This window comes from Bombus affinis, chromosome 3 (genome assembly GCF_024516045.1).
Source record: "Bombus affinis isolate iyBomAffi1 chromosome 3, iyBomAffi1.2, whole genome shotgun sequence".
Taxonomy (NCBI): domain Eukaryota; kingdom Metazoa; phylum Arthropoda; class Insecta; order Hymenoptera; family Apidae; genus Bombus; species Bombus affinis.
In genome coordinates this window covers 3,164,359-3,177,107 of record NC_066346.1, presented here as the reverse complement: position 1 = coordinate 3,177,107, position 12,749 = coordinate 3,164,359, and the positions used below count along the sequence as shown (strand labels likewise).

General features: G+C 36.7%; 4 protein-coding genes across 7 annotated transcripts; 2 read left to right on the top strand and 2 right to left on the bottom strand.

The window, feature by feature from the left end:
- Nucleotides 1–205: 205 nt before the first annotated feature.
- Nucleotides 206–1,412, top strand: LOC126914492 (actin-related protein 2/3 complex subunit 3). The gene is made up of 4 exons (XM_050718526.1): nucleotides 206–505; nucleotides 669–845; nucleotides 914–1,109; nucleotides 1,189–1,412. Exons 1-4 carry the CDS (start codon nucleotides 500–502, stop codon nucleotides 1,341–1,343), a joined length of 534 nt encoding a protein of 177 aa, XP_050574483.1. The 5' UTR covers nucleotides 206–499; the 3' UTR covers nucleotides 1,344–1,412.
- A 932-nt stretch (nucleotides 1,413–2,344) lies between these two features.
- On the bottom strand, nucleotides 2,345–4,148 carry LOC126914487 (60S ribosomal protein L15). Of its 2 annotated transcripts, none has more exons than XM_050718518.1 (5): nucleotides 4,026–4,148; nucleotides 3,538–3,718; nucleotides 3,067–3,203; nucleotides 2,846–2,956; nucleotides 2,345–2,662 (listed from the first exon to the last, which is right to left on the bottom strand). In XM_050718518.1, the coding sequence occupies exons 2-5, from the start codon at nucleotides 3,707–3,709 to the stop codon at nucleotides 2,468–2,470; spliced, it is 615 nt and encodes a 204-aa protein (XP_050574475.1). In that variant the 5' UTR covers nucleotides 3,710–3,718; nucleotides 4,026–4,148; the 3' UTR covers nucleotides 2,345–2,467. The 2 variants fall into 2 exon arrangements, with proteins under 2 accessions (XP_050574475.1, XP_050574477.1); XM_050718520.1 differs by lacking the exon at nucleotides 4,026–4,148 and adding an exon at nucleotides 3,939–3,962.
- Nucleotides 4,149–4,194: 46 nt separating this feature from the next.
- On the top strand, nucleotides 4,195–7,003 carry LOC126914475 (uncharacterized). Of its 2 annotated transcripts, none has more exons than XR_007709662.1 (6): nucleotides 4,195–4,318; nucleotides 4,444–5,090; nucleotides 5,394–5,578; nucleotides 5,660–6,025; nucleotides 6,335–6,662; nucleotides 6,740–7,003. XR_007709662.1 is itself a non-coding variant. In XM_050718495.1 (6 exons), the coding sequence occupies exons 3-6, from the start codon at nucleotides 4,754–4,756 to the stop codon at nucleotides 6,566–6,568; spliced, it is 1,122 nt and encodes a 373-aa protein (XP_050574452.1). In that variant the 5' UTR covers nucleotides 4,195–4,318; nucleotides 4,444–4,646; nucleotides 4,709–4,753; the 3' UTR covers nucleotides 6,569–7,003. The 2 variants fall into 2 exon arrangements, 1 of the variants encoding a protein (XP_050574452.1); XM_050718495.1 differs by having other exon boundaries at nucleotides 4,444–4,646; nucleotides 4,709–5,090; nucleotides 6,335–7,003.
- Nucleotides 6,680–12,662, bottom strand: LOC126914470 (tubulointerstitial nephritis antigen-like). Of its 2 annotated transcripts, none has more exons than XM_050718486.1 (8): nucleotides 12,135–12,662; nucleotides 8,701–9,022; nucleotides 8,560–8,623; nucleotides 8,278–8,470; nucleotides 7,869–8,164; nucleotides 7,511–7,710; nucleotides 7,255–7,418; nucleotides 6,680–7,153 (listed from the first exon to the last, which is right to left on the bottom strand). In XM_050718486.1, exons 2-8 carry the CDS (start codon nucleotides 8,999–9,001, stop codon nucleotides 7,034–7,036), a joined length of 1,338 nt encoding a protein of 445 aa, XP_050574443.1. In that variant the 5' UTR covers nucleotides 9,002–9,022; nucleotides 12,135–12,662; the 3' UTR covers nucleotides 6,680–7,033. The 2 variants fall into 2 exon arrangements, with proteins under 2 accessions (XP_050574443.1, XP_050574444.1); XM_050718487.1 differs by lacking the exon at nucleotides 12,135–12,662 and adding an exon at nucleotides 10,834–11,193.
- Nucleotides 12,663–12,749: the final 87 nt, after the last annotated feature.

The window sequence follows — 12,749 nt, the reverse complement described above, 5'->3', positions numbered from 1 at the left end:
AATTATGTAACATTGAATATGACAAAAAGTATAATATTTTCTAAATCTACATATGTATGCAGGGTAGATACTTATAAACGAATAGAATAAAGTGGATATTATGAACGTTGGTTAATCTACCAATCAAAGAATTCTTACACTAGTTAGAATATTGAAAATGAGAAATATCATTAAGGTCCAAATTATACGTGATATATGTTTATATTTATATATAAAACAAAACTGAAATTGAAATGTTAAAAATTCAATTACTTTATATACTTTATATACCAAAAGACCTAGAACTTGTTAGGCGTTGTTAGAATTTCTATGCTCTTGAAGCTGGCTGTATATACTCAGTATTACTCACGTATCTTGTTAACTTTGCTATCTTTAATCAAAAATGTGTATATGATGTATTGATTTGCGTGTTACATATAAGGTGAATACGCTCGTTTGACGTTATACATGTGAAAAGTTATAGATTTAAACGGTACATATTTTACATTGATTTGTCAGTATGCCTGTAAGTAACATGTTTTAATATAATATTGAACATTACGTGTACCATTGGTAGATCATTTTTATTAACACTTGCTTTTACCTTAGATTTTCTTATGTACATACGTTTTATTCTTATCAAATTTATTATAGTGCTATACGGACATGTCAGTCGTTTTTTATTATAGGCATATCATTCAAGTTTCATTGAAAATAATGGAAATGTCGGTAATATGGCACTTTTGCCTATTAGAACGCATTTTAGGGGCCCTGCACCTCCCTTCAATAATAAGGATTTAGATATAATTGACGAAGCATTGTATTTCTTTAAGGCAAATGTGTTCTTTAGGACATATGAAATCAAGGTATTAATTTTATCTTTATTTGGAGTTAAATCTACATTTGAAAAGCATTAGGAATTGCGTCATTTTAGAGTGAAGCTGATAGAGTTTTAATTTATATTACGTTATATATAACGGAGTGCTTGAAGAGATTACAGAAGTGTGCAACACAAGCTCAAGCAACAAATGAAATGTATTCTCTTGCTATATCAAAATTTGACATCCCTGGTGATCCTGGTTTTCCTTTGAATTCTGTATATGCAAAACCAAGTAATCCCGTAGAAGCAGGTAATATACATATTGTGTTAATTTTTTTTACCAAAAAGGATGCAGGTATTAGATAAAAAAATTGTTTCTTTTTCTACAGATACTATGAGGCAATATTTACAACAAATAAGACAAGAAACAGGTGTTAGGCTTGTAGAAAAGGTATATGGTGAAGATGGTAAACCAAGCAAATGGTGGCTATGTTTTGCAAAGAAAAAGTTCATGGATAAGTCACTGTCTGGCCCTGGACAATAAAATATATTTTTTAACGTTATTTTTAGATTATATGTATAATGGATAAATACAGAAATTTATGGCACAGAATTATGAGTTTTAATATTCCATCAAAATAAAAAAATTTGAGACTTGTATTAGGTCATCCCATAAGTTCGGGCCGACTTTTGTGTATACATTTCATGTGCCGATTTATAAACATACGGCGATAAGGGACCAATGCACTTGAGCTTAGTTGATCGAGAACAGGCTAGAGCAGATTTTCGCGGGTATTTTTACGGAGCAAATGCGCTTTCATCTCGCACCTGTAGGAAGTGGTTTCAACGTTTTAGAGCTGGGAATTTTTGTTTAGAAGACGAGGAACGCTCCGGGCGTCCTCCTCAGACAGACGAAGATAAAATTCGGGATCTTGTTGAAAAATCACGAAGTTTGACAGTTCAAGAGATGTCAAATGTTCTGAAAATACCTAAGATAACGATTCATAGGTGTTTAAAAAAATGGGGATGGTGTCAAAGTTGAACGTTTGGGTGCTCCATGAACTTACGGAACAACGCTAGACCGCATGTCGCGAAAAGCGTTACAAAAAAATTGTCTGAATTTAATTGGGAAATTTTACCACATCCCCCGTATTCCCCAGACATTGCCCCATCTGATTACCACCTGTTCAGAGCATTACAACACTTTTTAGTAGGTAAAAAATTTGAAAATATTGACATTCTCAAAAATAGCTTAGAAAATTATTTTAAAGAAAAACAAGAGAACTTTTGTCGAGACGGAATAATGGCCCTACCAGAAAAATGGGAAGAAGTTGTACAACGAGAGGGGGATTACATTTTTTCATGAAACTGAAAGGTATGTAAACAATCTTAACATATATAACCGCTCGAAAAACGGCACGAACTTATAGGATGACCTAATACATATAACTGAACCGAATGTAAGAAAAAAGTATAATAAGAATGCAATAAAAAAAATTATATAACGAAATGAAAAAGCATGAAAAAAGTATATAAAATAACCCATTAAGAAAGAAACATTTATTTCGTACAAGATATACCATAATATTGATACAAATATTTCTAATATATCAATGAAATGATGTATCGTATACACGTGAAGATCATTATTCGAAATACTTAAGAAATTTATCGTTTTCTGCGAAGTGACAAAGAGTTTCTTCTCAACCATGCTGCACGACGAGAACCACCGATAGTTTGTGAGTAACGATGTCCTTTGCCTAAACCTCGCGAACTTCTGCCTGCTGATGTCTTTCCACGAAGTTCACGATGCTTATGTACTGCATTACATACCCAGTTAATTTTTGGATCATTACGAATTGCCTGAAATATAATTGAATATTAATAATACATCTCTTGCAACTGTATTGTAAATCTCTTTTACTGTATTTATTCATTCAGACATCCAAGGAAGATGAAAAATCACAATATTTCAGTAATATATAACAATATCATCATATTCTGTTAAAGTATGCGTATAAATTGTTCAAATATTATGAAAATTACCTTATGTGCTGGATCAATCAGGATAACTTCATAATATTTATATGAAGAATCCTGAGCTACCCAGTAACTGTTTAAAACTCGTAAACCACCACAACGACGACCAACACGTTCCTGAAGATAATTAAATTACAAAATATTATTTGTCTATTAATAAAAAAATAAAAACAAAAGAGCAAGAATTGGTCTCTATATGTAAAGTGATATTCCAGTTATGAACTTACCTCAGCAACAGATTGTAATTTTCTAGTAGGCTTCAACTGATTAACGCCATGACTTTTCGGCTTTCCGTAAGTTGCACCTTTGGGAACAGGACGTTTACGACCACCTCTTCGTACACGAATTCTAAATATGACAAAACCTGCATATTGATAGTAAAATTCTCATGTGTATTACATTACATATACATAAATCTTACATAGTTTAAATTAGAAAGAAAACAATGTCAGTATATACAAATCATCATGTAATTGTAAGAGTGGTGCATGTATATCTCATCATTTGTACTTTTTAAACATTTAATGTTGCAGATATTTTACATGTAAAAATAAAAATAATGATAAAAAAATAATAAGTAAGAACTAAAATTATACAATTAAAGTAATTAATGTAATGTAACTAGTTTGATTTGAAAATGTTAAAATTTGGTAAAGTTTGTCATTTTATATTTCCTATTGAGAAACTATGATTTATACCTTCTTTAGCTTTGTAACCCAGACGACGTGCCTTATCGGGTCTAGATGGTCTAGGAGCACGATGCATTTTGGTCAATTGACGATATTGCCAACATCTGACACGAAGCAAGAATCGCAGAACATCGCTCTGCTTCTTGCGATACAACTCTTGCATATATTTATATGCACCCATCGCGAAACCCTGAGAAAAAACAATACAGATATAATCATAACTGAATAAGCGTACAATTAAACTTAATCTAAAGAGGCATCAACAATAATTAAAATCAGGATATCTAAGGAAATAAAAGGAAACGAGGCATGAGATACAATAAATGAAAAGGTTAACTTCATTGACACAATAAATATAGCATTCTCGTAAAAATAACGAATAAAATCACAAAAACATTTTGTACGAGTACGCTTAACAATAAATTTCTTCCACGAGCGATACAGAAATACGATTGGATTCTTGAGATATAACACGATTTCAAGCACGTAGCACTCACCCTCGACAATTGAAATAGAAGGAAGGGAAATATAACCTTTCCGGCGTCGACGTATTAAGCCATTGTATACTAATACTGAAGATAGTATACTCGATGCTACAAGTATCACGGAGACATCTATGGGAAGGAAAAAGCAACAAATTTTTTATGTGTTTCATCCACCGATAATGTAAGAAAAAGGTAAAGGAAACCACCAGAATAGTTATCGGACTATAATCGTACAGTGTAGAAAAAACTTAATAATTGATGCACAATTCATTCGAAATATTCGAATTGAAGTTAGGAAGTTTAAGGTGATTCTAATGCGCATTTAAATATGTAGATAAGTTCAGTAAGATGAATATAACAAATAAATAAACTAATTAAATTCCGAAAATGACAATTTTTAACAAATATTTCTCTTTCTTCCTTTTTTAAGGTTTCCTTTCTGTTAAAATGATACTTTTGTCAAGAGCATCACAGATTGATTTGTTTATAGTTGGACGTTTAAAAGAATCGCAAGAGATTTGATTTTCGACCCGCAATCAATTGTCAAGATAAATCAAAAGTTACAGTGGGAAATGTAGAAGGATGTTGGATGATACGATGAAAATACAAAACCAGTTATGAAAATATTAGACGGTACAGACAGTTCCATTATCGAGCGACCTGGTGACCTCTTGTCGAGGAATTGATTATTTCAGGAGAGGTAGCACGAATAAGTGGTAGTTAAGGAGACGTAGTCCGCGATGGAGAGTCGCTCAGACAGTATAAAGGATCCGATTTATTATCCATCGATGCAAGAGGTCGTAGAAGGAAACGAAACGGCAACGGAAACCGAAACGACCGACAAAAGAAGCAGAAGTTCCGCTGGTAGCCAAGAACTTGGTCTGGAAGAGAATAACGCATTGAAAGTGCCGCGCAAATTTATCGCGAACTGGCGACAAGCTTGTGATCGTACACGCGACAGAACGAAAGATTTGTTGAAGAGATGGCGAACTGTTTCGACTAATGTCGATGAAATCGTTAATGATCCTGTTTCGAATAAACAATTGGAACATCCTAGTTGGAGCGTACACGTTTGGAGTAAGATTTTGTCATTTTTGTTCGCGAAGTTTGAACGTTAGATATAACAACAGAATTTCAAATACGATAGACCAGATTTGAATGGATAAAATAAAGGCGGTAAAAACATAGGGAAACACAGATATTATTTTTATTACATACATATGTAGGTATATTACAAGTATCCATACGCAAAGTATGCGTTAATATATGCGTTTATAGTTTACGCTATCGTTATCAGAATATCATTTTGCATTAACCAAACATTTTTTCTTTTTCTTTTGTTTTCTTCTTTGTTTCTCCTTTGTATTTTCGGTAAAACAGCAACATGGGTGAGTCGATATCCAAGCGATGAAAATCTGATCGCTATAGAAGAAGCCAAGAAGGGAGGAAAGTTAAAGGATTTAGCACCCATTCAACGCGACAAGTTTTCACATTTTTTCACTTATCTTTTGGACCACGATAGAGATGGTTTTATTAACCGAAAAGATTTTCGAATGCTTTCAGAGGTATATTTACAAATAGACGTGTTCGTCTAATATTGTTATATCATCGAAATATTTATGTTAATAGTTCAATATTTTTGAAAGCGACTGAGAAGATTCGCAGATTGGTCATGGAACGGGCCCGAATATTTACGATTAATAGAGGCCGAACAAGGACTAGCGGACTTAATCTTTCAAGAGAAAAAGAACGAAGGTGACCGTGGAAAGATCAGCCTGGAGGAATGGTTGTGTTGGTGGGCGCGCGTTGTCGCACCAGCTGGAGGCGCATCTTACAATGACATTCCATTTTGGTTAAAAATTTTGCCACGAATATTTTTTCTTGCTATCAATAGTTCAGTGAATGGAGTGATTTCGAAGAAAGAGCTTGGCTCGTTTTACGGATCAGTGGTTGGCCTAGAATCTGACAGGATCTCCAAATGTCTGGATATGGCATATAATTCTGTGACGTCGGTAATAAGCTATACTATACTGTACTATATTATACTATACTGTACTACACTACACTATACTATAAAGGAATACCACGCTATACTACATATATGATAGATATTTTTTACGGTTGATATTATTGTTAAGATTAGCATGCGTGAAAATATAGGAGGATAAAAGGAAATTATGGGAGATGCATAATAAGAAGAAAAGATCAAGAGTGCATGAAAGAGAGTGGGAAAGGGTTTGATGATTGGAGGGATGGGAATAAAATAATGAGATGGCAGGCAAGGGAAATATTAAAACAATTAATTTTTGCATTTTCTTTAGAACGGAGACCATCGTCTCGGTTGGCCACAATACCAACTCGTATTCGCCAACTTTTTATTCGGTCGCGGTCCGTTCGGACCAGGAGAACATTTTCTCGGTATGACAGATTCCTGCTTAATTCGGGGCAATAACGTACCATTTCCGATCGATTATTCTGCGATGAATACACCAAAAGATAAGTTGGAAGTGTACAGACCGCATTGTAGAAGTGCTCGACGTAGCGTGGTAGTTTGAAAAATAGCCACGCAGGTAAAATAGCCGGTAATCACTATAGAAGTGATAACGAGTGCCAGATACGAACAAGCGCCAGTGACGTGTTTCAACAAGGGTCAGTTAGAAAACTACTTTATGCAAAAATATATTAATATATTCAGAGCATCTGATATTTTATTCCCTAACATACAGATGAATTAGTTCATACATGGTGTTGCCTACATATATGGTCAGAAAGTATTTGGCAATCGTTTCATTTGTTTCTTAAACTGTGTGCAAACATTAATTGATACGTTAATAAAATATGTTAAATGGAATTTTTTGTGAATGAGAAAAATATATATATAATGATGCAAAGGAAATAACGATGAATCGAACACGAATCGATTTCGTATATTGATAGAAATAAAGCGCAATGGAACGCAACGCAACGCAATATACGATCCGATAGATAAATGCAGCATTTCCTGATTCTTGCACCTTTCCTTAGATAGTTTTCGCCCATACTGCTACTACGAACGATTCGATATCACACTCATTAGTTCCCCTTTGAATTCGAAACAAACCACTCTCGCCCCATTGCTGACCCCAAGAGTTGACGACCAACTGGAGCAAAAAATTCGTTACGTATTATTTATCGGTACGTAATCGTGAATCGTTTCAATGTAAGGGTAGAAAAATAGGTAGAAGTATTAGAGGAGCCTTACCCAATACTTGATTGGCAAGTTGTGATGACGATGCGCGGACGTATCTTCCCCCCATCCGATAATCCTAACCGAATGATAGCCAAATGCATAATGTTCGGTGGTTGTCGTGTGTTTATATATTCCGGATTCATAAGAGAAGAAGTCTTGATAAACTTTCATGGTAGCTAAAAGTATTGTCGTCGTTAGATCTCATCGACCTCTTTGTTAAGTGTTTGCGAATAAAGAAAAAATGTCAGGTTGACAAGAAATCACTTACCTTGCACTGGTCCAGATGTTAAAATTTCGTACATAATATCGGTTTCGTTGCCTAACCGATAAGCCGGCCCAACTTTGTATAATTCTGTTCGAAGTGGATTTACCGGAGGACGACAACCAGCAGTCTTCAAGTCTGTTCTTTTTCGCAATTTGCATTGTGCGTTCGTGCCTTCCCATGGATAACAGTCTTCGTCGACTAGGCTAAAAAGTGAAATCGCAGAAAAAGGAAAGATAAAAATCAGGTAGCCGAGTAGTTATAGTATTATTATCACCAGCTGAATCGAAAGCGAATTGAACGTAGTATCAAAAGGATTGGTGCATAAAAGACATAGCGTAATAACGATTTAACCAAGAATTACCCGAATTTTCGCATGTACAGCCAGGCTCTGTCCAAATAGCCGCCGCTGCAAGCTTGCTGTCCTCTGTTGTTACACGAGAGTAAATGCTGTGCGCTGAGGAGGACGCTATCGGCTCCCTTACTCATTAAGGCAAATCTGTCTGAAGCGACGCGTGTCGCAGAAATAGCCCAGGATGCGCCGCACCAACCTTGATCGTCTATGTCCGAGATCTCTCGAGGCCAACGAATCCTGGCGTCGAACTCTCGTGGTAGGGACTCCGGATCGTAAATCCGTCGCACGGAATTCATTCTGTAAACCTTGGATGTCCGGTGGACGCAACGGTTGATCGAATTTGCTTGAATTGATCGCATTCGAATCGAAACGAATCGAAATTACTGAAGTAAACATCGAAGAAATTTACGCTTCTTACCGATCGTGACGGATTTAAAGTACCCAAGCGTAGTTTCACACCTTCGTCTAACGTTCTACCCCAAAACTCGGAGTAATTTCGTGCCCTCCAACTCAAATCCAGCGAGTTGATCTCATCTATTAGTTCTGGGTTTTGCAAGCATCGATGCTGTTCGCAAAATACTTCGGTGTCTCTACCCATTACCGTACATTTGCTGAAAGATCGTACATGTATCGTTGATGAGTTTACCAAAAGTAAGTATGCGAATCTGTTAAGCGTTTGCGATATACAAAATAAATATACCATATATTGCAATTGATTGTAAATGTTTGGTCTTGGTTGTAATATTTCCCCTGGAAATAGCAACCTGAAACAAGGAATTATCTATGAATAGCTTTGCCTCGCTGGAAAGGATCTTCGAATAGACTTTTGTTAGTTACGAACGTCTTGTTTCTTGCAGCGGTGGTAGAGTGACGTTGGGTTCGATTCCTTTGCAGTGGCTCCAATAATCTGGACAGCAATCTTCTTGTTTCTCTCGGTTGCAAAAATCATCGCAGTAACAAACGGTGCTGAGAATCGGAGTACTACACTCGTCCTGACGACCTGTGCAACAATCGCCTTGTGGATACCATTGGGCGCAATAAGGACCTGCCGGCAAGTCCGAAAAATCGGGTATCCCATCGACGATCGACGACACCACAGCCAGAAGAAAAATACCGCACGCTGAGCCTTTCCAGGATCGCATTTTCCACGCGTTCGTCGTTTCCTGCAATCGATTCAACGTTCACATTTTTAGTGGCATTTCTTTGCTGGCCTTATCTACCCTTGTGACTCTTCATTCTTGAAACGGAAAACAATGATCGATATTTTGATCGATTTCGATCTCAACGGTAGTAAATTTGCATAAAATACAAGTAGAAATTTCTCGTTCTTGTTTTCGTTTTCATAGGTAATATTCTGGATTATTGGGTCAGGTCCGTGGGACTAGGCAGCAATTGGCAGTGATTAACGGTCGCAATGCCAACTGTACGTAAAATCATCGGATATCTTTTTGGAACCATTTCAAACGTTTTCTCTTTCTTGCTCGTTAAATGTCATGCGCTGGTATTCTTTGTTTCACGAACGGGATAGAAGTAGGTCGCGATTTGACCGTGAAACAGTGGAACGAAAAATCGCGCGATTTGTTCGCATTTATTAGATAACGATGACAATAGATAGAGTCGGGGTTGGCGACGATAAAACGGATCGTCAAACGCATCGAACGATCGAGCGTTTGCAGACGCTTGTTATCGAACGCAGTTTATTGCATTATAATATTAATGGAATCTATCAGACTGGAACGTGTCGTGTTTTACGTTTATTTCCTTTCATATACATAGACATATCATCATTAGCGATTGTTCGAGCGTTCGAAATTTTCCAAGCACAAAATAATACAGATTTCGCGTTAAAAACTTTCGAATCTTCGAAGCGAATTCCACTTATAACTTCTACTTTACGTTGTATATCGAATAGATACGCACGACTCGACCATCGCATCGTCGATCTTGACCCGTTTTTAGTTTCATTAGAAACAGACTGAGAATGACAAGTATCTGACCGAGAATATTACGGTTCACGTAATTTGAAAATTAAGGGCAATTCTACTCGAATATCGCGATTTGAGCTTCGCACTCGGGAAGATGTCGCTTTTCGGTCTTCGTACTCGATTCAATAATATCCGACGTGTAAACGTAAGCGTACACTATCATGACCGATCTCATATGTAACTATGAAAACGCGCGTGACGCATAATAGTACGTCTAGCATTTTATCGGATGTATCATACGCTCGCGTTGAACATTCTATTATTCAATGAATGCAGTCAATGGAAAAGTATGCAACCTTTGATGGATGACAACAACGATGACGATTAAAATGAATGCATTGACAAAAAATGTATCATGGTGAATGAAAGAAACGTTCCAATTGTATTGAACTCGATACAGCATACGCGATTCATTCAATTGAGTATCGATTGACATGATAGGTAATCTTATAAACGAGGATGATCTTGTCCATTATTTAATTCCAAGCGATTATGCATCGTGTTGAACGCAACGCGTCAATGTATGTGTGATCATTCGTTTCCGATAAACCTTGGCTTTTGGTCATATCATATCGGAAACGCGCGTAACGTAACGTTTTATACCTATACATGTACGATATATACACACGCATATTAATAATAGAAGAGAAGTAAGACGATACGTATAAAAATTAGTCGAATTGTTGGAATATCGTGAATAACGCGGGAAAAACGATCGGGAAAAATCGCGCGAAATTGACATGCCATAGCATATTATTAATCTTGTTAACAGTCGTTAAATTCTCCCAGCAAGAAAGATTGAAAGAATTAGAAAAGTAAGCGGTATATAATTATAGTGACTCGTATGCGATCGGAGGCTATTTTAAAAATAACTCAATTGACGAAAATCGAGGTTAAAGAAAGAGGTTAATGGGCACCGTATATTTTTACACGAATTTCAACGCTACAGGATGCAAAGATTATTTTATCGATAAAACAAACGAACGTACGTTCCATCGATGTGATCTCACGCGTCGGCAAATTTGTTTGATATTCTTCCAGTCATTTATTCGATATTTTCTTCACGCTTATACGCGTGTATCGTTCTCGATCCGACAGATTTTTCTTTATCGGGCGATCAACTTTCCGTCGATTTGGACGCGTAATTGCTCCTCGAAATAATACCTCGTGAAATACGAATCGATTCCCCCTCTTTTTATCTCATCGTTTTTCCCCCATCGAAGCACTAGGTTCGCAAGCATTGCGCTTCTTTAAGATTTATATTAAACACGATCCGTTTAACGTTGCTAAAATTAAACCAAGTTTCACTTTCCAAATTATTCTCTTTCCTCTTCTTCCACCTATCCTCCTCCTGCCTCTTCCGACCCTCAACCTCAAACGTCTCTTTCTCTCCCGATTATTTTTTCTTTTCCTTTTTTCTCTTCTTCTTCTTCATCATCATCTTCTTCTTCTTCTTCTTCTTCTTCTTCATTTAATCTGTTTATCGCAAGACGTGCCAATGCTTATACGCGATCTTTCAAATTGTTGACGCTAAAAATAACGCGAACGTCATATTAAAGCGTAGGTATATGCCCATTGTCCCAAATTCCGATCGTTTTCTTTGCGTTATGTATTTGGGGTAAGAGTTGTGTGATCGCAACTATCGATGATATAGTTTCGGTGCACGATATCGTCAATTTGTCGGGGCATCCATGCAAATGTCAAGAATTTTGTGCAAATCGATGTTTACTTCTCTACCGTAATACGGTAGTTCGATTGATTTTAAATTATTCGAAATTACTCACTTCATTTCCATGCATATACACGCATACAGGTACGTACGCAACGTGAATGAGATAATACTTAAACGTGAATGACAACAGTATAATTTTCGTATTCATGACAGGTACGTTTGTTTAAAAACGTGCTCCGAATCGTTTACGATAGACCGTTACGCAACAAGATGTTTGCACATTGTATATACAAGATGTTTCGTTCCACTGATGATTCAAAATCATTTGACTTACCGCGTTTTCATCTATACAAATTTTGTTTGAGATCAACTGTCCCAATTTTACGATGGAATTTCGCACGAAGCAGTCGCTCACGCGAATATGTAATTATAATTTGCGGAAATCGCGATATAAACGTTAATTTTCATTAGCGCGAACAATTTGAATCCACGATCATGAGTTGAGATAAATGCAATTGAAACATCGATGATAAGATAATGAACAAGAAGAAGATCACGTACCACTGATATTTCGGTAATCGACGATCGTCAAATGTTTTGTAGCAAAGTTTCACTTACTCGTGGTTAGAAGAGATTTTCTGATCCGAAGAAACAGCAAACTTCTTGGACTTGTTTTTGCAATATCAACAAGCATCTGCTTTGTGGTACTCGGCAGTAGTAGACGCCTGTGAGAAACGGTCCTGATACACGTTTAAAAATCTTTGATCGTTTTACAGTAAAACCAACGACAGATGTTTGAAAGAAAGAAGAAACGAAGGAAGGTATGGTAGGAGGGAAACAAGGAAGAAAGGAAAGGGAAAAGGAAGGAAGGAGGGAAGGAAGGAAGGAAGGAAGGAAGGAAGGTAGGAAGAAAGGGCGATTGGAGGGAATGAGAATAAGGAAACCAAGGAGAGATTAGAATAATAAAAAAAAATTGGCTGTATTCAAAGGAGAAAGGTAAAGTAGGTTTGGATGTCGGTGCAAATCTGACGAACGCGAGTCGCAAGATAAATTCAAAGTTACGCGGACTTGCGATTGGAAACAATTGGAGAAGATCTGTCGGTGCTGGCGGCTCGAAAGCGAGAGCTTAACTGGCCCGCGAATACGCTAGGTAAACGCGAACTAAATGCCTAGTCAGCCCGTGACTGCGTACCATGGTATATCGCGATTCGGTTTCCTCTTGATTATTTACCG